At 42.4% G+C, this 24,830-nt stretch overlaps 1 protein-coding gene across 1 annotated transcript in view; it reads right to left on the bottom strand.

Annotated features, from left to right (window-relative positions):
* Positions 1-24,830, bottom strand: part of ANKHD1 (ankyrin repeat and KH domain containing 1) — a gene marked incomplete in the record, with an annotated part of 1,187,903 nt that overhangs the window by 910,409 nt on the left and 252,664 nt on the right. Inside the window, 2 exon segments of the mRNA XM_053717232.1 lie at positions 609-736; positions 15,945-16,032. Of these exon segments, the coding sequence (XP_053573207.1) occupies positions 609-736; positions 15,945-16,032 (216 nt within the window).

Genomic DNA, 24,830 nt, shown 5'->3' with positions numbered 1-24,830 from the left:
TTGGGTTGTTTTTTTTTTTTGCTTCCCCCTAGTGGCAGGAATTCAATACTACATGTTAAGGATAATGGACTCTCCCCACTTTATGAAAAAGTAAAAATCGGTATTCTATTTCACAAGCCAAGACTCATATTGAATACTCTGTACTACCCTGGAGTTCATATGTCCAAAATTACCTAAACCTACAAACTATTCAAAAGAAAACCTACTCAAATTGTACAATAATTTTAAAAAAAAAATTAAAAATTAAAAAAAAACACACCACAATGAAAGGCTTTAGTACATTTGTATGTACAGCTTTGAAAGAAAAGAGCAGTGATATAAAAACGATTCAGATAGTTTTAGCCATTTCATATACAGGGTAATACCAGGACAAGGAGCAATTCGAACAATTAGAGAGGGAGATGGTTGACTAATGGAATACTATAAATGATAAATATTGTGATGGAACTCATAAAGCATATCCTGATAATGAAGCTTATACTTCAGAAGGAAATAAGGACAGAGTTGATGGGCTTTCTGAAATGTATCAGATCCTAAATATGACTTCACAAGAGCATAAAGGAAAATATTTTTGTAGAATTGTTACAAAAACCTTAAAACATTGGTACCTTCAGTCGATGGGTTGGATCTGCTCCATGAGCTAGGAGCAGCTCAACTACAGCAAGATGACCTCCAGCACAAGCAAGGGATACCACAGTGTGATCATTATTTGCTGTAGCCCTGTTCACATTTGCACCTAAAAATGAAAATATTTTTTTTAGACACACCAACAAAAAAAAACACATCTCTAAAGGAAATTGATAATAGGAGTGAATTAGAAAGTTGCTTTAAAACTGCATGCTCTATCTGAATCATGGAAGAAAATGAAATGTATGCTTACCTGATAAATGTATTTATTTCTTGACACGGTGAGTCCACGGATCATCAGTAATTACTATTGGGAATATCACTCCTGGCCAGCAAGAGGCGGCAAAGAGCACCACAGCAAAGCTGTATAAGTATCACTTCCCTTCCCACAACCCCCAGTCATTCAACCGAAGGAAAAGGAGAGAAAGGAAGCAACACAAGGTGCAGAGGTGCCTGAGGTTTACACAACAAAAAAACCTGTCTGAAAATACAGGACGGGTCAAGGACTCACCATGTCAAGAAATAAATAAATTTATCAGGTAAACATAAATTTGTTTTCTTTCTAATGACACGGTGAGTAATTACTATTGGGAATCAATACCCAAGCTAGAGGACACAGATAAGGGAGGGACAAGACAGGGAACCTAAACAGAAGGCACCACTGCTTGAAGAACCTTTCTCCCAAAAGGAGCCTCAGCCGAGGCAAAAGTATTGAATTTATAGAATTTTCAAAAAAGTATGTAGAAAGGACCAAGTTGCAGCTTTGCAAATCTGTTCCACAGAAGCTTTGTTTTTGAATGCCCAGGAGGAGGAAACAGCCCTCGTGGAATGAGCAGTGATTCTCTCAGAAGGCTGTTGTCCAGCAGTTTCATAGGCCAAACAAATTATACTACTCAGCCAAAAAGAAAGAGAAGTAGCCGTAGCTTTCTGACCCTTGCATTTCCCAGAGAAAACGACAAACAAAGCAGAAGACTGGCGAAAATCCTTAGTCGCCTGTAAATAGTATTTCAACGCACGCACCACATCTAGGTTTTGCAGCAAATGCTCTTTATGAGAAGAAGGGTTACGACACAGGTAAGGAATAACGATTTCTTGATTAATGTTCCTGTACGAAACCACCTTAGTACGCAGAACTACCTTATCCGAATGAAAAATAAAGGTAATGAGATTCGCACTGCAACACCGAGAGTTCAGAGACTCTACGAGCAGAGGAAATTGCAACAAGAAACAAAACTTTCCAAAGATAACATCTTAATATCTAAGGAATGCATAGGCTCAAACAGAGCCTGCTGAAGAACTTTAAGAACAAGGTTAAGACTCCAAGGAGGAGTAACAGATTTGAAAAAAGGCCTGATTCTGACCAAGGCCTGACAGAAGGATTGCACATCTGGTACATCCGCCAGACGTTTATGTAACAAACGTCTGGCAGATGTACCAGAAATTTGACCCTTCAAAAGTACTCGAAGACAAATCCTTCTCCAGACCCTCCAGGAGATAGGACAAAATTCTAGGAATCCTGACTCTACTCCACGAGAACCCCTTGGATTCACACCAGAACAGATATATATGCCAAATCTTATGGTAAATCTTTCTCGTCACAGGCTTACGAGCCTGAATCAAGGTCTCAATGACCAACTCCAAAAACCTGCGCTTAGATAGAATTAAGCGTTCAATCTCCAAGCAGTCAGCTTCAGAGAAACAAGATTTGGATGAAAGAAGGGCCCACAGTGGAAGTCTCCAAGGTGGAAGAGAAGACATCGCCACTAGGTCTGCATACCAGATCCTGCGAGGCCACGCCGGTGCAATGAGGATCACTGACTACTTCACCTGTTTAATTCGAGCAATGACCCGTGGAAGGAGAGCGAACGGAGGAAATAGGTATGCTAGACTGAAATTACAAGGAACTGACAGAGCATCTATCAGTACAGCCTGAGGATCCCTTGACCTTGATGCCATGAGATCCAGCCCCGGCTGTCCCCATTTGAGAATCAAGCTGGAAAACACCTCAGGGTGGAGTTCCCACTCCCCTGGGTGAAAGGTCTGTCTGCTCAGAAAATCCGCTTCCCAATTGTCCACTCCTGGAATGTGGATTGCAGATAGACAGCAATTGTGGGTCACCGCCCACTGAATAATCTTGGCTACCTCTGTCATGGCCAAGGAACTCTGAGTTCCTCCCTGATGGTTAATGTAAGCCACTAAAGTTATGTTGTCCGACTGGAACCTGATAAACCGGACTGAAGCTGAGGCCAGGTCAGAAGAGCATTGAAGACTGCCCTCAGCTCTAGGATGTTCATGGGAAGAACTGACTCCTCCGAAGACCATATCCCCTGAGCCTTTAGCGAGCCCCAGATTGCTCCCCAACCCAGCAGACTGGCATCTGTGGTCACAATCACCCAGGTAGGTCTGCGGAAGCAGGTTCCCTGGGAGAGATGTTCCTGAGACAACCACCAAGGAAGAGCATCTCTTGTCGCCTGATCCAGTTGTAATCGGAGACAGATCTGCATAATCCCCGTTCCATTGCTTGAGCATGCATAACTGCAGAGGTCTGAGATGAAACAGGGGGAACGGAATGATGTCCATGGCAGCTACCATCAGACCAATCACCTTCATACATTGGGCCACTGACAGCCGAGGAGAGGACTGAAGGGCAAGAGGCAAAGATCTTTGTTTTTCTGACCTCTGTCAGAAATATCTTCATTGATAATGAATCTATTATAGTTCCCAAGAACACTACCCTTGTAGCTGGAATCAACTCTTTCCCAAATTCATTTTCAATCTGTGAGAGCGCAGAAAAGATAACATCTCCATGTGGGAGTTTGCTTGTTGAAAAGATAGCGCCTGAACGATAATGTCTTCCACATAAGGCGCCACTGCAATTCCCCGCAACCGGAGCACCGCCAACAATGCTCCCAGGACCTTTGAGAAAATTCTGGGAGCTGTGGCAAGGCCAAATGAAAAAGCAACAAACTGAAAGAGTTTGTCTAGAAAGTGAACCTCAGAAACTTGTGATGATCCCTGTGAATGGGAACATGCAGGTACACGTCCAAGGAAAGAAAGGAACGAATAGTTTCCATCTTGAAGGACGGTATTCTGAGGAACTTGACTGAGTTCAAACTCCCTAAGCTTTTAGGGAACCACAGACTGCTCCCCACCCTAGAAGGCTGGCGTCTGTTGTCACAATCACCCAAGATGGTCTGCGAAAGCAGGTTCCCTGGGAAAGATCATCCAGAGACAACCACCATTGAAGAGAATACCTTGTCTCCTGCTCCAGTAGTATTCGAGGAGACAAATCCGCATAACCTCCGTTCCATTGCCTGAGCATGCTTAACTGCAAAGGTCTGAGGTGAAACCGAGCAAACGGGATGATGTCCATTGCCGCCACCATCAGCCCGATTACCTCCATGCACTGAGCCACTGATGTCCGAGGAGTGGACTAAAGGACTAGACAAGTATCGATAATCCTTGATTTCCTGATTTCTGTCAAAAAAATCTTCATTGATAGGGAATCAAATATAGTTCCTAAGAAAGTTACCCTTGTATTTAGGACTAAGGAACTCTTTTCCATATTTACCTTCCACCAGTGAGATCGCAGGAAGGATAACACCATGTCCGTGTAGGATCTTGCTTGTTGTAATGATGGCACCTAGACTAGGATGTCGTCCAAATAGGGTGCCACTGCAATGCCCCATAACTGAAGCACCGCCAACAGCGATCCCAGAACCTTTGAGAAAATTCTGGGTTCTGTGGCAAGACCAAAGGGAAGAGCCACAAACTGGTAGTGTTTGTCCAGAAAGGAAAACCTTAGGAACTTGTGATGATCCCTGTGAATGGGAACATGCAGGTACGCGTCCATTAAATCCACTGTTGTCATAAATTGACCCTCTTGGATCAAAGGGAGAATGGAACGAATAGTTTCTATCTTGAAGGACGGTACTCTGAGAAATTTGTTTACACTTTTGAGATCTAAAATCGGCCTGAAGGTTCCCTCTTTTTGGGAACCACAAACAGATTGGAATAAAATCCCAGACCCTGTTCCTGTACCGTAACCGGAAAAATCACTCCCAGGTTGGAAAGGTCTCTTACGCAGTGTAAGAACGCCTCTCTCTTTGTCTGGTCTGCAGAAAATCTTGAAAGTAGAAACCTGCCTCTGGGAGGAAAACTTCTGAACTCTAACTTGTATCCCTGGGACACGATTTCTATCGCCCAGGGATCCTGAACATTTCGAACCCAAGCCTGAGCGAAGGAAATTCTGCCCCCCTACAATATCCGTTCCCGGATCGGGGGCATGCCCTTCATGCTGTCTTTGATTCAACAGCAGGCTTTTTGTATTGTTTTCCCTTATTCCAGGACTGATTGGATCTCCACGCAGGTTTACTTTGTTCCTGTTTGGAGGCAGTAGAGGAAGAATTTCCCTTGAAATTTCGAAAGGAACGAAAATTGATCTGTAGTCCTTTTTGTTTGCTTCTCTTACCCTGGGGGAGATGACCCTTACCTCCAGTGATATCAGAGATAATCTCCGACAAGCCAGGTCCAAACAAGGTTTTCCCCTTGTAAGGAATAGCTAGAAGCTTAGACTTAGAGGACACATCCGCAGACCAAGGCTTTAACCATAAGGCTCTGCGGGCTAAAATAGAGAAACCCAAAATCTTTGCTCCCAGTTTAATAACTTGAAGGGAAGTATCCGTAATAAAGGAATTAGCTAGTTTAAGAGCTTTTATCCTATCCTGGATTTCATCCAAAGAACTTTCCATCCTGATGGCATCAGACAATGCATCGAACCAATATGCCGCTGCACTAGTGACGGTAGCAATGCACACAGCTGGTTGCCATTGCAAGCCCTGGTGCACATACATCTTCTTGAGTAAACCCTCTAACTTCTTGTCCATAGGGTCTTTGAAGGCACAACTATCCTCTATGAGAATAGTAGTTCTCTTAGTTAAGGTGGAAACGGCTCCTTCGGCTATGGGAAAACATCTTTTTTAAATATAGGAGATGGAGAAAAAAGGAAATTTATGCTTACCCGATAAATTGATTTCTTCTACAATACGACAAGTCCACGGATTCATCATTACTTGTGGGATATTATCCTCCTGCTAACAGGAAGTGGCAAAGAGCACCACAGCAGAGCTGTATATATAGCTCCTCCCTTCTCTCCACCCCCAGTAATTCGACCGAAGGTAAAGGAACAGAAAAGAAAAGCGAAAAGGTGCAGAGGTGACTGACGTTTTGAAAAACAAAAAAACAGAATTTATGCTTACCTGGTAAATTTATTTCTCTTGTGGTGTATCCAGTCCACGGATTCATCCTTTACTTGTGGGATATTCTCCTTCCCAACAGGAAGTGGCAAAGAGAGCACACAGCAGAGCTGTCCATATAGCTCCCCCTCTAGCTCCACCCCCCAGTCATTCGACCGAAGGTTAGGAAAAAAAGGAGAAACCATAGGGTGCAGTGGTGACTGTAGTTTAAAAATAAAAACCACCTGTCTTAAAATGACAGGGCGGGCCATGGACTGGATACACCACCAGAGAAATAAATTTATCAGGTAAGAATAAATTCTGTTTTCTCTTGTAAGGTGTATCCAGTCCATGGATTCATCCTTTACTTGTGGGATACCAATACCAAAGCTTTAGGACACGGATGAAGGGAGGGAACAAGACAGGTACCTTAAACGGAAGGCACCACTGCTTGTAAAACCTCCCAAAAATAGCCTCCGAAGAAGCAAAAGTATCGAATTTGTAAAATTTGGAAAAAGTATGCAGCAAAGACCAAGTCGCTGCATTACAAATCTGTTCAACAGAAGCCTCATTTTTAAAAGCCCATGTGGAAGCCACTGCTCTGGTAGAATGAGCAGTAATTGTTTCAGGAGGCTGCTGGCCAGCAGTCTCATAGGCCAAACGGATGATGCTTTTCAGCCAAAAGGAAAGAGGTAGCGGTCGCCTTCTGACCTCTCCTCTTACCAGAATAGATAAACAAAGAAGTTGTTTGTCTGAAATCCTTAGTTGCTTGTAAATAGAACTTTAAAGCACGAACCACATCAAGATTGTGTAATAGACGTTCCTTCTTCGATGAAGGATTAGGACACAGAGAAGGAACAACAATTTCCTGGTTAATATTCTTATTAGACACAACCTTAGGAAGAATCGGGGTTTGGTACGCAAAACTACCTTATCTGCATGGAACACCAGGTAAGGTGAATCACACTGTAAAGCAGATAACTCTGAAACTCTTCGAGCAGAAGAGATAGCTACCAAAAACAAAACTTTCCAAGATAACAGTTTAATATCTATGGAATGTAAAGGTTCAAACGGAACCCCTTGCAGAACGGAAAGAACTAAATTCTGACTCCATGGCGGAGCCACAGGTCTATAAACAGGCTTGATTCTGACTAAAGCCTGACTAAACGCTTGAACGTCTGGTACCTCTGCCAGACGTTTGTGTAAAAGAATAGAAAAAGCAGATATCTGTCCCTTTAAGGAACTAGCTGATAATCCTTTCTCCAATCCTTCTTGGAGAAAGGACAAAACCCTGGGAATCATAACCTTACTCCATGAGTAACCCTTGGATTCGCACCAAAAAAGATATTTTCGCCAAATCTTATGGTAGATTTTCCTGGTGACAGGCTTTCTAGCCTGAATCAGGGTATCAATAACCGACTCAGAGAAACCACGCTTTGATAGAATTAGGCGTTCAATCTCCAAGCAGTCAGACGCAGAGAAATTAGATTTGGATGTTTGAAAGGACCCTGTATTAGAAGGTCCTGCCTCATTGGCAGTGTCCATGGTGGAACGGATGACATGTCCACTAGGTCTGCATACCAAGTACTGCGTGGCCACGCAGGTGCTAATAGAATCACCGAAGCCTTCTCCTGCTTGATTCTGGCAACCAGACGAGGGAGGAGAAGAAACGGTGGAAAAACATAGGCCAGATTGAAGGACCAAGGCGCTGCTAGAGCATCTATCAGCACCGCCTGGGGATCCCGGGACCTGGACCCGTAAAGAGGAAGCTTGGTGTTCTGACGGGACGCCATCAGATCCAATTCTGCAGTGCCCCATAGCTGAGTCAGCTGGGCAAATACCTCCAGGTGGCGTTCTCTACTCCTGGGATGTGAATTGCTGAGAGGTGGCAAGAGTGATCCTCCGCCCACCTGATTATTTTGGTTACTTCCATCATTGCTAAGGAACTCCTTGTTCCCCCTTGATGATTAACATAAGCTACAGTCGTGATGTTGTCCGACTGAAATCTGATGAATTTGGCCGCAGCTAGCTGAGACAACCACCAGAGAAGAGAATCTCTGGTCCCCCTGGTCCAACTGTATTTGAGGAGACAAATCTGCATAATCCCCATTCCACTGTTTGAGCATGCATAGTTGCAGTGGTCTGAGGTGTATCCGTGCAAAAGGGACTATGTCCGTCTGGAGTGCATCTTCCAGCGCCTCGAACCAGAAAGCAGCTGCAGTAGTTACAGGAACAATGCACGCAATAGGTTGGAGAAGAAAACCTTGTTGAACAAAAATCTTCTTAAGTAAACCCTGGAAATCACTTTAATAAAGTATAAACACACTTTGAAAAAAAAAAACGTGTACCTTTAAGAAATAAAAAAGGCACACAATTTTACCAAACAGTGAAAAATGCAGCAAACTTTTCAAAAAATATTTACAGTTTGTACCTAAAGCATTAGTAAGATTGCACCACTAGCAATAAAAACGATTAACCCACATTCACTTTACCCTTCCGATTGCTTAGAGCCGGCAAAGAGAATGACTGGGGGGTGGAGCTAGAGGGGGAGCTATATGGACAGCTCTGCTGTGTGCTCTCTTTGCCACTTCCTGTTGGGAAGGAGAATATCCCACAATTAAAGGATGAATCCGTGGACTGGATACACCTTACAAGAGAAATATAATCTGTCTAAAATGACAGGGAGGGCCGTGGACTCGTCGTATCGTAGAAGAAATCAATCGGGTAAGCATAAATTTCCTTATCTTCTACTAGATACGAGTCCACAGATTCATCCTTACTTGTGGGATACAATACCAAAGCAACAGGACACTGATGAACGGGAGGGACGAGACAGATACCTAAACGGAAGGCACCACTGCTTGAAGTACTTATTTGAAACATTCTTAGGAAGGAATCCAGGTTTAGTACACAAAACCACCTTATCAGAATGGAATATAAGATAATGGGGAATCAAACTGTAACGCAGACAGTTCAAACTCTTCGAGCAGAAGAGATAGCAACTAAAAACAAAACTTTCCAAGATAAAAGCTTAATATCTATGGAATGCATGGATTCAAACGGAACCCCTTGAAGAACATTGAGAACTAAATTCAAACTCCATGGCGGAGCAATAGGTTTAAGTACAGGCTTGATTCTGATTAAAGCCTGACAAAAAGACTGAACGTCTGCGACATCCGCCAGACGCTTGGTGTAGTAGAACTGACAAAGCAGAAATTTGTCCCTTCAAGGAACTAGCTGATAATCCCTTCTCCAATCCTTCTTGGAGAAAGGACAAAATCCTAGGAATCCTAACCCTACTCCATGAGTAGCCCTTGGATTTGCACCAATAAAGATATTTATGCCATATCTTATGGTAAATATTTCTAGTGACAGGCTTGCGAGCCTGAATCAAAGTATCAATGACCGACTCAGAGAATCCCCGCTTAGATAAGATCAAGCGTTCAATCTCCAGGCAGTCAACTGCAGAGAATTTAGATTTGGATGTTGGAACGGACCTTGAATGAGAAGATCCTGTCTCAACGGAAGTTTCCACGGTGGCAGAGAGAACATGTCCACTAGAGCTGCATACCAAGTCCTGCGTGGCCACGCAGGCGCTATTCAGATTACCGAAGCTCTCTCCTGCTTGATTCTTGGAATCACACAAGGCAGGAGAGGAAATGGTGGAAACACATAAGCCAGGTTGAACGACCAAGGTACTGCAAGAGCATCTATCAGTACAGCTTGGGGATCCCTTGACCTGGACCCGTAACAAGGAAGTTTGGCATTCTGACGAGATGCCATCAAATCCAATTCCGGTGTGCCCCATTGACGCATCAATGATGCAAACACTTCCGGATGGAGTTCCCACTCCTCCGGATGAAAAGTCTGACGACTTAGGAAATCCGCTTCCCAGTTCTCTACTCCTGGGATATAGATTGCTGATAGATGGCAAGAGTGAGCCTCCGCCCATCGATTATCTTTGAAACCTCTATCATAGCTAGAGAACACCTTGTTCCCCCTTGATGATTGATATATGCTACAGTCGTGATGTTGTCCGACTGGAATCTTATGAATTTGGCCAAAGCCAACTTAGGCCACACTTAAGGAGGGTTGAATATTGCTCTCAGTACCAGAATATTGATTGGTAGTAGAGACTCCTCCTGAGTCCAAACACCCTGAGCCTTCAAGGAATTCCAGACTGCACCCCAGCCCAAGAGGCTGGCGTCCGTCGTCACTATTACTCATGCTGGCCTGCGGAAGCACATTCCCTGGGACAGATGATCCTGTAACAACCACCAAAGAAGAGAGTCTCTGGTCTCTCGATCCAGATTTATCTGAGGAGATAAATTCGCATAATCCCCATACCACTGTCTGAGCATGCACAGCTGCAGTGGTCTGAGATGAAAGCGAGCAAACGGAACGATGTCCATTGCCGCTACCATTAATCCAATGTCCTCCATACACTGCGCCACTGATGGCCGAGGAATGGACTGTAGTACTCAGAAAGTATTTAGAATCTTTGACTTTCTGACCTCCGTCAGAAATATTTTTATGTCTACGAGTCTATCAGAGTTACCAAGAATGGAACTCGTTAATGGAACTAGTGAACTCTTTTCTATATTCACTTTCCAACCGTGAGTGCTTAGAAATGCCAACACGATGTCCGTGTGAGATTTGGTCAGATGATAAGTTGACGCCTGGATCAAAATATCGTCCAGATAGGGTGCCACTGCTATGCCCCGCAGCCTGAGAACCGCCAGAAGGGACCCTAGCACCTTTGTGAAGATTCTGGGAGCTGTGGCCAACCCGAATGGAAGGGCCACGAACTGATAGTGTTCGTCCAGAAAGGCAAACCTTAGAAACTGATGAAGATCCTTGTGGATAGGAATGTGAAGATACGCATCCTTCAGGTCCACGGTGGTCATATATTGACCCTCCTGGATCATTGGTAAAATTGTTCGTATAGTCTCCATCTTGAACGATGGGACTCAGAGAAATTTGTTTAGGCATTTGAGATCTAAAATCAGTCTGAAGGTTCCGACTTTTTTGGGAACCACGAACAGATTTGTGTAAAACCCCCGTCCCTGTTCTAGTTTTGGAACTGGACAAATTACACCCATGGTATAGAGGTCTTTTACGCAGCGTAAGAACACCTCTTTTTGTCTGGTCTACAGACAAACGTGAAAGATGAAATCTCCCTCTTGGGAGAAAATCCTTGAATTCCAACTGATACCCCTGGGTCACAATTTCTAATGCCCAGGGATCCTGAACATCCCTTGTCCAAGCCTGAGCGAAGAGAGAAAGTCTGCCCCCTACTAGATCCGGTCCCGGATCGGGGGCTTCCCCTTCATGCTGTCTTGGTAGCAGCAGCGGGCTTCTTGGCCTGTTTACCTTTATTCCAGGCCTGGTTAGGTCTCCAGACTGACTTGTATTGCACACAATTCCCCTCCTGCTTTGTGGCAGAAGAGGAAGTAGAGTGTCCAACTTTAAAAGTTTCGAAACGAACGAAAATTATCTTGTTTAGCCCTCATCTTAACAGTCTTATCCTGAGGCAGGGTGTGACCTTTACCTCCAGTAATGTCAGAAATTATTTCCTTCAGTTCAGGCCCGAATAGGGTCTTACCTTTAAAAGGAATAGCTAAAAGCTTAGATTTTGATGACACATCAGCAGACCAAGATTTAAGCCATAACGCTCTACGTGCTAAAATGGCAAAACCTGCATTTTTCGCCGCTAATTTAGCCATTTAAAAACGGCATAGGTAATAAAAGAATTAGCTAGCTTGAGAGCCTTAATTCTATCCAAAATATCATATAATGGGGTCTCAACCTTAAGAGACTCCTCTAGAGCCAAGAACCAAAAAGCTGCTGCAGTAGTAACTGGAACAATGCACGCTATAGGTTTTAGAAGAAAACCCTGATGAATAAACAATTTCTCTAGAAGACCCTCTAATTTTTTATCCAAAGGATCTTTGAAAGCACAACTGTCCTCAATAGGTATAGTTGTATGCTTAGCTAGGGTAGAAATAGCTCCCTGCACCTTAGGGTCCCGTTTACCAAGAATCCCGAATGGTGTCAGATATGGGAAACATTTTCTTAAAAGTAGGAGGGGGGAGAACGGAATGCCTGATCTATCCCATTCCTTAGTAACAATGTCCGAAATTCTTTTAGGGACTGGAAAAACAGTGTAAGTAGGTACCTCTAGATATTTATCCATCTTACACAATTTCTCTGGTGGTATTACAATAGGGTCACAATCATCCAGAGTCGCTAAAACCTCCTGGAGTAACAGGCGGAGGTGTTCAAGCTTAAATTTAAAGGACATCACGTCCAAATCTCTCTGAGGTAACACATTTCCTGAATCTGAAAGCTCTCCCTCAGACAGCAATTCCCCGACCCCCAAATCAGAACACTGTGAGGGTACCTCGGAAATGGCCAATAAAGCATCAGAGGGCTCAGCATTTACTCTAATACCTGACCTACTGTGCTTACCCTGTAAACCTGGCAGTTTAGATAATACCTCTGTAAGGGTAGTAGACATAACTGCAGCCATATCTTGTAGCGAAAAAGAATTAGACAAACTAGAAGTACTTGGCGTCGCTTGAGTGGGATTTAAAGGTTGTGACACTTGGGGAAAATTGGATGGCATAACCTGATTTTCTTCAGACTGAGAATTATCCTTAGACATACTTTTATCACCTAAAATATGTTCTTTGCAATGTAAGGCCCTCTCAGTACAAGAGGGACATAATGTAAGTGGGGGTTCCACAATGGCTTCTAAACACAGAGCATTGACTTTCCTCAATGTCAGACATGTTGAAAAGGCTAGTAATAACCACAAAAAGACTTGAAAACACTTTATTTATTGAAAAAAACACAGTTTGAAAAATGGTACTGCGCCTTTAAGAAGTAAAAAAGGGCACAATTTTTCCAAATCTGCTTTAAAATGCTATAACACTCACAATTTTAGCATATATCCTTCTTATATTGTAGCCTAATATTGCACCACAATAAGTAAACGTTATTCCCAAAACGTTATAGAAATTAAATTAACAACCCCCTGCACTTCGCCTCAGGGGTCTGAAAAGTCTCACTATGACTCCGTTAGCCTATGTCTCAGTTTTGGGCCCAACCGAAGCTGAAGTTTCTTGCCTTCTGTGAATCTGAGGCGCGAAAATTAGGCCCCGTCCATCATATGCGATGTCTTTCAGCCTCAAAAAACAGCAAGTATGCGGTATAGAAACAAGCCATGTGGGTTTTAGTATCCCAAAAAATATTTAAGCCATGTGAAAAACCCTAGTACCATCTCAGCAACAGAGAATATAAAACCATTTGTGCAATAAAACGTTATGCTGCCCCAGTGTCTAACCATGCTACCATCATTTGCTGCATTTAGCCCATAATCATTCATACACAGGTCTCCAGTAATACACCTTATTTATAGGATTACTGCTTACCCCGTGTTTCTCTCATGGGAAGTATGTCAGCCTGTTGTGAAATATCACAGTCTCTCCAGAAATAAATGACTGAACATACCTCAATGCTTGTAGCATGAAAAACGTTCCCCACACTGAAGCTTCTCTAGTACTCCTCAGCCATTCCGTGGGAACTCATCTGGATCTTAGTGACAACTGCTAAGATCATCAACCTCCAGGCAGAAATCTTCCATCTGCTGTCTGAGGAAAAATAGTACTCACGGGTACCATTTAAAATAAAAAAAGTCTTGCTTGAAGAAAATAAAAACTATCATTTTAACACCTCTTTCACTTTACCTCTTCCTATTACTAGTATAGGCAAAGAGAATGACTGAGGGTGGAGAGAAGGGAGGAGCTATATATACACAGCTCTTCTGTGGTGCTCTTTGCCACTTCCTGTTAGCAGGAGGATAATATCCCACAAGGATGAATCCGTGGACTCGTCGTATCTAGTAGAAGAAAGGAATACCCGGCCTCTCCCACTCCTTAGCAATGATCTCAGAAGCTCGGTCTGGGACCGGAAACATGTCTGTCGAGTAAGGAACCTCGAAATATTTGTTTATCTTACTGGACTTCTTAGGAACAATTACTGTGGAGTCGCTGTCGTCCAAAGTAGATAAAACCTCCTTAAGTAACAGGCGGAGGTGTTCTAGCTTAAACCTGAAAGATACAACCTCAGGATCAGCAAGGGGAATTACACTTTCCGAATCCGAAATTTCGCCTTCAGATGCTACTACGGTATCCTCCTCAGGCTTCTGGGAGGGGACCTCCGAAATCGCAACAACTGCGTCAGAAACCTCGCTTACTGATCTGATTTTCCTCTTACGCTTTTCCTGCAACATTGGAAAAAGCAGACAACGCATCAGAGATTGTAGAAGACATGAGAGAAGCGATGTCTCTTAAAGTAACTCCAGCAGGAGCTATAAAGGAAGCGCAGGGCACTGCTTGTGAGGGCGGTAAAATTTGGGAGGCTTGAGGAGACAGATGTGGCATATATTGAACCTTGTCATTAGACTCGTGGACAACATCCGCTTTAGAAAAAATCTTTTCCCTATAATTTAGAGTCCTCTCAATACATGAGGAACAGAAAGGGATTGTTGGTTCCACATTGGAATCAAAAAACAAAAAGTGACATCTTGCAAGGCCACTTGGTCCATTCTGAATCACAATAACACAATTAACTTTAATTTTGTTACAAAAAAATTTTAAGTGCAAAAACGTTACTGTGCCTTTAAATTTAAAAGTAAATTTTAACTGTGTATGTAAAAACGTACTTAAATGACTAGAAAAACATAAATATTGACACCCCTACACCTCAGCAGCCTTGCTGAGGTGCCTACCTGACTCCAAGAACTGAGAACCTCTTTCTTTCTTAGGCAACGATCTGGACTCGAGAGGGGAACGTCACAACTCCATCCGTTCCTAGAAACGCATGTATAGCAAGAACCATGCACTTCTAGGCAAAGTTTGTATATGAACACTGAAGCGAAGTGAAAAGGTGTGAAATTGGAAGCTCGGCCCATCGTGGGCGTTTCTAACAGTAACATCCTCTCCCAGTCAGCATTTTGTTCAGATAAGCCGCCGTGAGAGTAAAAACCAATAGAGCCATAAAAACCCATGTCTCCCAGCACCAGTGCATGCTTAATGCGGATCTGTTCCCTCAGACTCAGAGTTTACATGTCCAACAATAAAGTGCATATCCTATGAGCCCTTGTATTGTGTGTGTGTAGAAGTAAAGCGCTCCCTTTTTTGCCAGTAAGTGGCACTTACTCATATATCTGCCATACAGCAAGGCAGCTCACCAGGTATGAGAGGTCCTTTCCCTCCCATGGAACTGTGAAAAAGGAGAAATTCCTGAGTAAATATCCCTCAGGTATTCATGATTTAGGGCAGCATCAATAAATGGGAGGCGCAGTGAGAATTATGTCCCACCAGTTCCCATTGCTCTAAAGCCACCACTGCCCAAATGAAGAGACTGATATGGACTACGGCTACACTCTAGAACAAAGCAGCACAATCTTGTACTACTTTTAAAATAATAAACTCTTGATTGAAGAATGCTTTCTAACACCTCACTTTACCACATCCTATCACTAACGTAGGCAAAGAGAATGACTGGAGTGGGAGGGAAGGGAGGTGCTATTTAACAACTTTGCTGTGGTGCTCTTTGCCGCCTCCTGCTGACCAGGAGGTGAATATCCCAATCGTAATTAAGATGATCCGTGGACTCATCATGTCATAAAAAAGAAATACACAAAACACTTATTACACTTATAGAAACACACATGTACACTAAAAGCAACACCATTTTATTTGTATAGGCTGTAGGATTTCATTTTTAAAGTGCGCGTCCTGCTATCTTCACTCTACCTGACAAAGTTTTCCTTTCCAGCGAGCTTTTATATTCTATGGGAGACATCTTGCCAGGGAAGCCTCTTAATTTTTTTAGGTAATTCCACGAGGGCTGCACCTGCGAGAGTTGACATGCTTTTTCACTTCTTGTCTGGCGAAGTTTTCACCATCAGGCCCGAAGTGAGTGAACCATATAAGAGTGTACAACCAAGCGTTACCTAGACTTTGTCACTGCCCCCCATACAAATGGCATACCACTGTTGCTCTAAATACTAACCTTTGCTGATTAGAAACTGTACAGTGCAAAGATGACCAGCTCGAGCAGCTTTCATTAATGGTGTTCGTCCACCTTCTGACTCGTGCTCCTGAAAGAGATAAAACTTTAGTAAGAAGCCCTAGATTGACATATCAACTGGCTACAGAACATATGCAAGCAAAATCTCATCAAAATAAATAAAAAAAAGTGTAAATATTATACTATTAAACTTCAAGCAAACGCCAAGCCCTTTTGGTTATAAAAAACAAAACAGAATTTATGCTTACTTGATAAATTATTTTCTTTCTTGGCAGGGAGAGTCCACAAATTAATTCAATACTGTTGGTGGCCAGGTGTTTTATTTCCAACAGTAGTGAATGAATTTGTGGACTCTCCCTGTCATTAGAAAGAAATATACATACATATACCCACATATGTTCTTTGAGTGGTCACTACCAGAGAAGAAGCTTAAAACGGGAAGCTGCTATTAAGGGTAGACACATATGACTAGAGTTCCTACAGCTGAGAAAAGTGTAAATATGGAGCCCTCTGTATACGAGGAGAGAGAAAGCTCACAAAGAGAAGATTACAAAGACTGTAGTACAGCCTGCAATTTGGCACTTGATGAAGCAATCTGAAGAAGAAAACCAACACTCATAAGAAAGTTACATAAAAGAATCCCACACACACTACTTATTAGAAAAGCGAAAGTGGATGTGTACCAGTAAAACAGCATGCATATAAAGAAAAAAAGAAAAAAAGTTGGTCAGCTATACTGATAGGTTGGATAATTATGTACAATTATCTTATAGGACCAGGAACAAGCTATACTATGCATAAAAACGAAATTTATGCTTACCTGATAAATTTATTTCTCTTGTGGTGTATCCAGTCCACGGATCATCCATTACTTGTGGGATATTCTCCTTCCCAACAGGAAGCTGCAAGAGGATCACCCAAAGCAGAGCTGTCTATATAGCTCCTCCCCTAACTGCCACCTCCCAGTCATTCAACCAAAGACAAGCAAGAGAAAGGAAAAACTATAGGGTGCAGTGGTGACTGTAGTTTAAAAATTTAAAAAAACACCTGCCTTAAAAAGACAGGGCGGGCCGTGGACTGGATACAACACAAGAGAAATAAATTTATCAGGTAAGCATAAATTTCGTTTTCTCTTGTAAGGTGTATCCAGTCCACGGATCATCCATTACTTGTGGGATACCAATACCAAAGCTTTAGGACACGGATGAAGGGAGGGACAAGGCAGGCGCTTAAATGGAAGGCACCACTGCCTGTAAGACCTTTCTCCCAAAAATAGCCTCCGAAGAAGCAAAAGTATCAAATTTGTAGAATTTAGGAAAAGTATGGAGCGAAGACCAAGTTGCCGCCTTGCAAATCTGTTCAACAGAAGCCTCATTTTTAAAAGCTCATGTGGAAGCCACTGCTCTAGTGGAATGAGCTGTAATTCTTACAGGAGGCTGCTGGCCAGCAGTCTCATAAGATAAGCAGATTATACTTCTTAACCAAAAGGAAAGAGCAGTTGCTGAAGCCTTTTGGCCTCTTCTCTGTCCAGAGTAAACAACAAACAATGCCGATGTTTGACGAAAATCCTTAGTAGCTTGTAAATAAAACTTTAAAGCATGAACCACGTCAAGATTATGTAATAGACGTTCCTTCTTTGAAGAAGGATTAGGACACAGTGACGGAACAACAATCTCCTGATTGATATTCTTATTAGATACCACCTTAGGAAGAAACCCAAGTTTCGTACGCAAAACTACCTTATGTGCATGGAAGATCAGATAAGGGGAATCACACTGTAAGGCAGATAACTCTGAAACTCTTCGAGCCGAAGAAATAGCTACCAAAAACATAACTTTCCAAGATAAAAGCTTGATATCTATGGTATGCAGAGGTTGAAACGGAACCCCTTGAAGAACCTTAAGAACTAAATTTTAACTCCATGGCGGAGCAATGGGTTTAAACACAGGCTTGATTCTAACTGAAGCCTGACAAAACGCCTGAACGTCTGGAACATCCGTCAGACGCTTGTGCAAAAGAATAGACAGAGCAGAAATCTGTCCCTTTAAGGAACTAGCTGACAATCCCTTCTCCAATCCCTCTTGGAGAAAAGATTATATCCTGGGAATCCTGACTTTACTCCATGAGTAACCCTTGGATTCACACCAATGAAGATATTTACACCATATCTTATGATAGATTTTTCTGGTGACAGGCTTTCGAGCTTGAATTAAGGTATCAATGACTGACTCGGAGAAACCGCGTTTTGATAAAATCAAGCGTTCAATCTCCAAGCAGTCAGACACAGAGAAATTAGATTTGGATGGTTGAAAGGACCCTGAAGTAGAAGGTCCTGTCTCAGCGGTAGAGTCCATGGTGGAAGGGATGTCATGTCCACCAGATCTGCATACCAAGTCCTGCATGGCCACGCAGGTGCTATCAAAATCACCGAAGCTCTCTCCTGCTTGATCTTGGCAATAAGACGAGGAAACGGTGGAAGCTTGGCGTTCTGACGAGACGCCATGAGATCCAATTCTGGTTTGCCTCAACGTTGAATCAACTGTGCAAACACTTCCGGATGGAGTTCCCACTCTCCCGGCTGAAAAGTCTGCCGACTTAGAAAATCCGCCTCCCAGTTCTCTACTCCTGGGATATGGATAGCTGATAGATGGCAAGAGTGAACCTCTGCCCATAGAATTATTTTTGAAACCTCCAACATTGTAAGGGAACTCCTTGTTCCCCCTTGATGGTTGATGTAGGCTACAGTCGTGATATTGTCCGACTGAAATCTGATGAACCTGACCGCAGCAAGCTGAGGCCAAGCCTGAAGAGCATTAAATATCGCTCTTAGTTCCAGAATGTTTATCGGAAGGAGTGTCTCCTCCTGAGTCCACAAGCCCTGAGCATTCAGGGAGTTCCAGACTGCACCCCAGAAGGCTGGCATCTGTCATTACTATAGTCCAGTCTGGCCTGCGGAAGCTCATCCCCTTGGACAGATGGACCTGAGATAGCCACCAGAGAAGAGAATCCCTGGTTTATTGATCCAGATTTAGTAGAGGGGACAAATCTGTGTAATCCCATTCCACTGACTGAGCATGCAAAGTTGCAGCGGTCTGAGATGTAGGCGGGCAAACGGTACTATGTCCACTGCCGCTACCATTAAACCGATTACTTCCATACACTGAGCCACTGAAGGACGAGAAGTGGAATAAAGAACACGGCAAGAGTCTAGAAGTTTTGACAATCTGGCCTTTGTTAGGTAAATCTTCATTTCTACCGAATCTATCAGAGTCCCTAGGAATTAAACATTTGTTAGAGGTGATAGAGAGCTCTTTTCTTCGTTCACCTTCCACCCATGGGACCTCAGAAATGCCAGAACAATGTCCGGGTGGGACCTGGCGATTTGAAAAGTCGATGCCTGTATCAGAATGTCGTCTAAGTAAGGGGCTACTGCTATACCCCGTGGCCTTAGGACCGCTAGAAGGGACCCTAGAACCTTTGTAAAGATTCTTGGTGCAGTGGCCAATCCGAAGGGAAGAGCCACAAACTGGTAGTGCCTGTCTTGAAAGGCAAACCTGAGAAAACGATGATCTTTGTGTATCGGGATGTGAAGATAAGCATCCTTTAGGTCTACGGTAGTCATATAGTGACCCTCCTGGATCATAGGAAGGATGGTTCGAATAGTCTCCATCTTGAAGGATGGGACTCTGAGAAATTTGTTTAAGATTTTGAGATCTAAGATTGGTCTGAATGTTCCCTCTTTCTTGGGAACTACAAACAGATTTGAATAGAAGCCCTGACCCTGTTCCTCCTGCGGAACTGGGTCGATCACTCCCATAATTTGGTCTTGAACACAATGTAAGAATGCCTCTCTTTTTATCTGGTTTGCAGATAAAAGTGAGAGATGAAATCTCCCTTTTGGGGGAGAGGTTTTGAATTCCAGAAGATAACCCTTGGACACAATTTCCAATGCCCAGGGATCCTGGACATCTCTTGCCCAAGCCTGGGCGAAGAGAGAGAGTCTGCCCCCTACTAGATCAGTTTCCGGATCGGGGGCTGCTCCTTCATGCTGTCTTAGAGGCAGCAGCAGGCTTTTTGGCCCGTTTCCCCTTGTTCCAAGCCTGGTTAGGTCTCCAGACGGGCATAGACTGGGCAAAAGTTCCCTCTTGTTTTGTGTTAGAGGAAGTTGAAGCTGCGCCACTCTTGAAGTTTCGAAAGGGCCGAAAACTAGACTGTTTGGTCTTTAATTTGTTGGACCTGTCTTGAGGAAGGGCGTGACCTTTTCCTCCAGTGATGTCAGAAATGATCTCCTTCAGTCCAGGCCTGAATAGGGTCTGTCCTTTGAAGGGAATGTTGAGAAGTTTAGACTTTGAAGTCACGTCAGCTGACCAGGATTTAAGCCATAGCGCCCTGCGCGCCTGAATTGCAAAACCTGAATTTTTAGCCGTTAGCTTGGTTAAATGAACAACGGCATCAGAAACAAATGAATTGGCTAGCTTAAGGGCCCTAAGCTTGTCAATAATATCTTCCAACGGGGTTTCAGCCTGTAGAGCCTCCTCTAGGGACTCAAACCATTAAGACGCAGCAGCAGTGACTGGGGCAATGCATGCAAGAGGCTGGAGAATAAAACCTTATTGAATAAAAATTTTCTTAAGGTAACCCTCTAATTTTTTATCCATTGGATCTAGAAAAGCACAACTGTCCTCGACAGGGATAGTGGTACGCTTAGCTAGAGTAGAAACTGCTCCCTCCACCTTAGGGACCGTCTGCCATAAGTCCCGTGTAGCGGCGTCTATAGGAAACATCTTTTTAAAAACAGGAGGGGGAGAGAACGGTACACCTGGTCTATCCCATTCCTTAGTAATTTCAGAAAACCTTTTAGGGATTGGAAAAACATCAGTGTAAGTAGGTACTGCATAGTATTAATCCAATCTACATAATTTCTCTGGGACTACAATAGTGTCACAGTCGTCCAGAGTTGCTAAAACCTCCCTGAGCAATACGCGGGGGTGTTCAAGCTTAAATTTAAATGTAGACATATCAGAATCAGATTGAAGTATCTTCCCTGAATCAGAAAATTCACCCACAGATTGAAGCTCCCCTGCTTCAGCTTCAGTATAATGTGAGGGTGTATCAGACATAGCTACTAAAGCGTCAGAGAGCTCTGTATTTATTCTAGTCCCAGAGCTGTCTCGCTTTCCTTGAAATCCTGGCAGTTTAGATAATACCTCTGTAAGGGTATGATTCATCACTGCCGCCATGTCTTGCAAGGTATACGCAATGGGCGCGCTAGATGTACTAGGCGTCCCCTGAGCGGGATTTATAGGATCTGACACGTGGGGAGAGTTAGACGGCATAACTTCCTCCTTGTCAATTTCTTCTGGTGATAATTTTTTTAAAGCCAGAATATGGTCTTTGTAATCTATAGTAAAATCAGTGCATTTGGTACACATTCTAAGAGGGGGTTCCACAATGGCTTCTAAACATAATGAACAATGAGTTTCCTCTATGTCAGACATGTCTAAACAGACTAGTAATGAGACCAGCAAGCTTGGAAAACACTTTAATAACTGAACAAGCAGAAAATAAAAACGGTACTGTGCCTTTAAGAGAAAAAAAAACAGAAACTGCAAAACAGTGAAAAAAGCAGTAAATCTTACGAAATTTTTACAGTGTGTATAATAGGCTAAAAGAGCATTGCACCCACTTGCAAATGAAGGATTAACCCCTTAGTTTCAAAACCGGATCAAAAAAACAATATAAACGTTTTTAAACAGTCACACAAAACTGCCACAGCTCTACTGTGGCCCTACCTGCCCACATACAACGACTTTGGAAGGCACAAAAACACTTTAGAGAGGTCCTAAATGTTCAGGTGACTCCTTCAGGGATGCTGGATGTCTCAAACTGCAAAAACTAATGCACAATTTAGGCCCAAAAATAGGCCCCTCCCAGCCTGTACGCACAGTGAGAGGGCCTAAAAAAATCTATCCCTAGGCAAAATCTAGTCAGCCATGTGGAAAAAACTGGGCCCCAGAATAAAGTTTTATCACCAATATGTAATAAACGTTCATACACCTTCAGCAAACGTTAAATCTATTCAGTAATGTGAGTAAATAAAAAAAAAATATTACCCTTTACAGCAAGCATGATACCAGTCGTTATTAAATCACTGTAATCAGGCTTACCTTAAATAAATCCGGTATTGTCAGCATTTTCTAGCATATCATTTCTCTAGAAAAAATTTAAACTGCACATACCTCATAGCAGGAGACCCTGCACGCTATTTCCCCAGCTGAAGTTACCTCATCTCTTCAGTTATGTGTGAGAACAGCAATGGATCTTAGTTACAACCTGCTAAGATCATCAAAGACCACAGGCAGACTCTTCAACTTTCTGCCTGAGGCTAAAATAGTACAACTCTGGTACCATTTGAAAATAAACTTTTGATTGAAGATAAACTACATTAATGCACCACATCTCTCTAGCTGCTTCCTATCTTATCGAGAGCTGCAAGAGAATGACTGGGAGGTGGCAGTTAGGGGAGGAGCTATATAGACAGCTCTGCTGTGGGTGATCCTCTTGCAGCTTCCTGTTGGGAAGGAGAATATCCCACAAGTAATGGATGATCCGTGGACTGGATACACCTTACAAGAGAAAAGAAAGTTTGTACATGGTGAAATCTCTTTCCCCTTTAATCCCACAGTCCAACAAGTAAGAGAGGGGAATATTCCTGACAAGAACCTTGCAGATCACATGAAAGAAACAAAGAGGTCAGAGCTATGTTCCCAACAAGAATCAAAAAGAAAAAAAAAAGAACAAAAAAGGAGAGGGAAGAGGGGGCTTGAGTATGAGTGGTCTCTTGAGTGGGCTCACCATTTGTTTTTCTGCCTCTATCTAAGTGAAGCTTTAATATTAACAAATGAAGAATGCAATTAATTAACATTGGGTTATCACTAATAAAAGAAAAACTGCCTTTATTAAATAGCCTATGATGAATTCGTATCAGAGTTATAAGTATCAATTATTTAAAATAAATACAGATAAAAATCAGATTGTTTTTGAATACAATACAATGTAGTTAACATTTTAAGACACATAGTCATTCATCATGAAATAACAATATGGTTTTAATTATGTAGCATGAGGGTGTATATCCATGGCTACATGTTTACATTTTTATTAAATTAATGTCAATAAACCATTTACAATTTCAAGCTCTCCCAGGAGGTTTCTGTAAGATTATTCTGTTCAATAACTAGAAGCTATCACAGATTTCTGTTTTTGCATTTCTCAAAACTGCAAATTTGTAACTGCTGGTAACAAGCCCCTTCACAGCAAAAAATGTTTTAATTATTCTTGCCTGACAAATTCATTTATTTCTTGGTAGTGAGAGTCTATGATCCTTACACTTGTGATTGCATGACCTGGCCACCAGGAGGAGGCAAAGACACCCTACCAGAGCTTTATATATCCCTCCTACTTCCCTTCCTCTACCAGTAGTATTTATAGCAGAGGAAAGAAAAACGTAAGAAAGATAGTAAGGTAAAGAGGTGCAAACTAGGACTGCCGCAACAAATACTTTTTGAGTGGGTTCTTAATACCAAGAAAGAAATTAATTTATCAGGTAATAATAAATTATGTTTTCTTTCTAATGGTAGTGAGAGTCCATGATCCTTACTCTTGGGAATCAAGACCCAAGCTGTGTAGTCCACAACAAATAATGGGTGGGAAAAAACAAAAAAGGTAAGGCAGGCACCAGCGCCTGTAGCACCTTCTACCAAAATCCAACTTAAAATAATAAAACTTTGTAAAAATGTGAGAAGAGAAGGCCAAGACGCAGCCTTGCAAATTTGTTCTACAGAGACCTCATTCTTAAAGGTCCAGGAAGAAGACTTTGAAGAAGTAGAATGAGCAGTTATTCTAACAGGTGGATCTTTGCCAGCTTACAAGTAAGCTCTGCATTTATACTCTACAACCAAAAGAACAAAGACACAGTCGTAGCAAATTTAACGCCCTAACCACATCCAAGTTATGTAGTAAGCTCTCCTTTGGAGATTTGGGGTTAAGACAAAAAAGGAGGAACAACTATCTCCTGATATTTTCTGCTGACAGTACTTTAGGGGAAAAAATGGACTTTGTCCTTAAAAGGACACTGTACCCAAATTTTTTATTTCATGATTCAGATAGAGCATGACATTTTAAGCAACTTTCTACTTTACTCCTATTATCAAATTTTCTTTATTCTCTTGGTATCTTTATTTTAAATGCAAGAATTTAAGTTTAGATGCCGGCCCATTTTTGGTGAACAACCTGGGTTGTCCTTGCTGATTGGTGGATAAATTCATCCACCAATAAAAAAGTGCTGTCCAGAGTCTGAACCCCCAAAAAAGCTTAGATGCCTTCTTTTTCAAATAAAGATAGCAAGAAAACGAAGAAAAATTAATAGGAGTAAATTAGAAAGTTGCTTAAAATTGCATGCTCTATCTGAATCACGAAAGAAAAAAATTTGGGTTCAGTGTCCCTTTAAGACAGCCTTCTTTTGATGAAATACTAAATGAGGAACCAATAATTATGACACTCTGCGTGCAGAATAGCCAACAACAAAAGCATCTTTCAAAAAAGTTACTTTATATCCAAATTGTTCATAGGTTCAAAAGGAGGGTGTTGTAAAAACTTCAGAACCAAAAATCAAACTCCACGAGTGAGTAGATGACTATTACGGTCCTGATTCTGCTCAGAGCCTGAATGAAGGACTGAATGTCAGGCAATTGAGCCAGCTTTGTGTAATAGGACAGACAAAGCAGACATTTGACCTTTAAAAAGAAACTAGCTGTGAGTCTCTTATCAAGGTCCTCCTGTAGAAACTGGAGAATTTGTGGAATGCGC

Source organism: Bombina bombina, chromosome 6, assembly GCF_027579735.1.
Source record: "Bombina bombina isolate aBomBom1 chromosome 6, aBomBom1.pri, whole genome shotgun sequence".
In the NCBI taxonomy this organism is placed as follows: Eukaryota; Metazoa; Chordata; class Amphibia; order Anura; family Bombinatoridae; genus Bombina; species Bombina bombina.
Note: the sequence above shows the minus strand (reverse complement) of the source record. Positions and strands in the feature narration are given on the sequence as shown.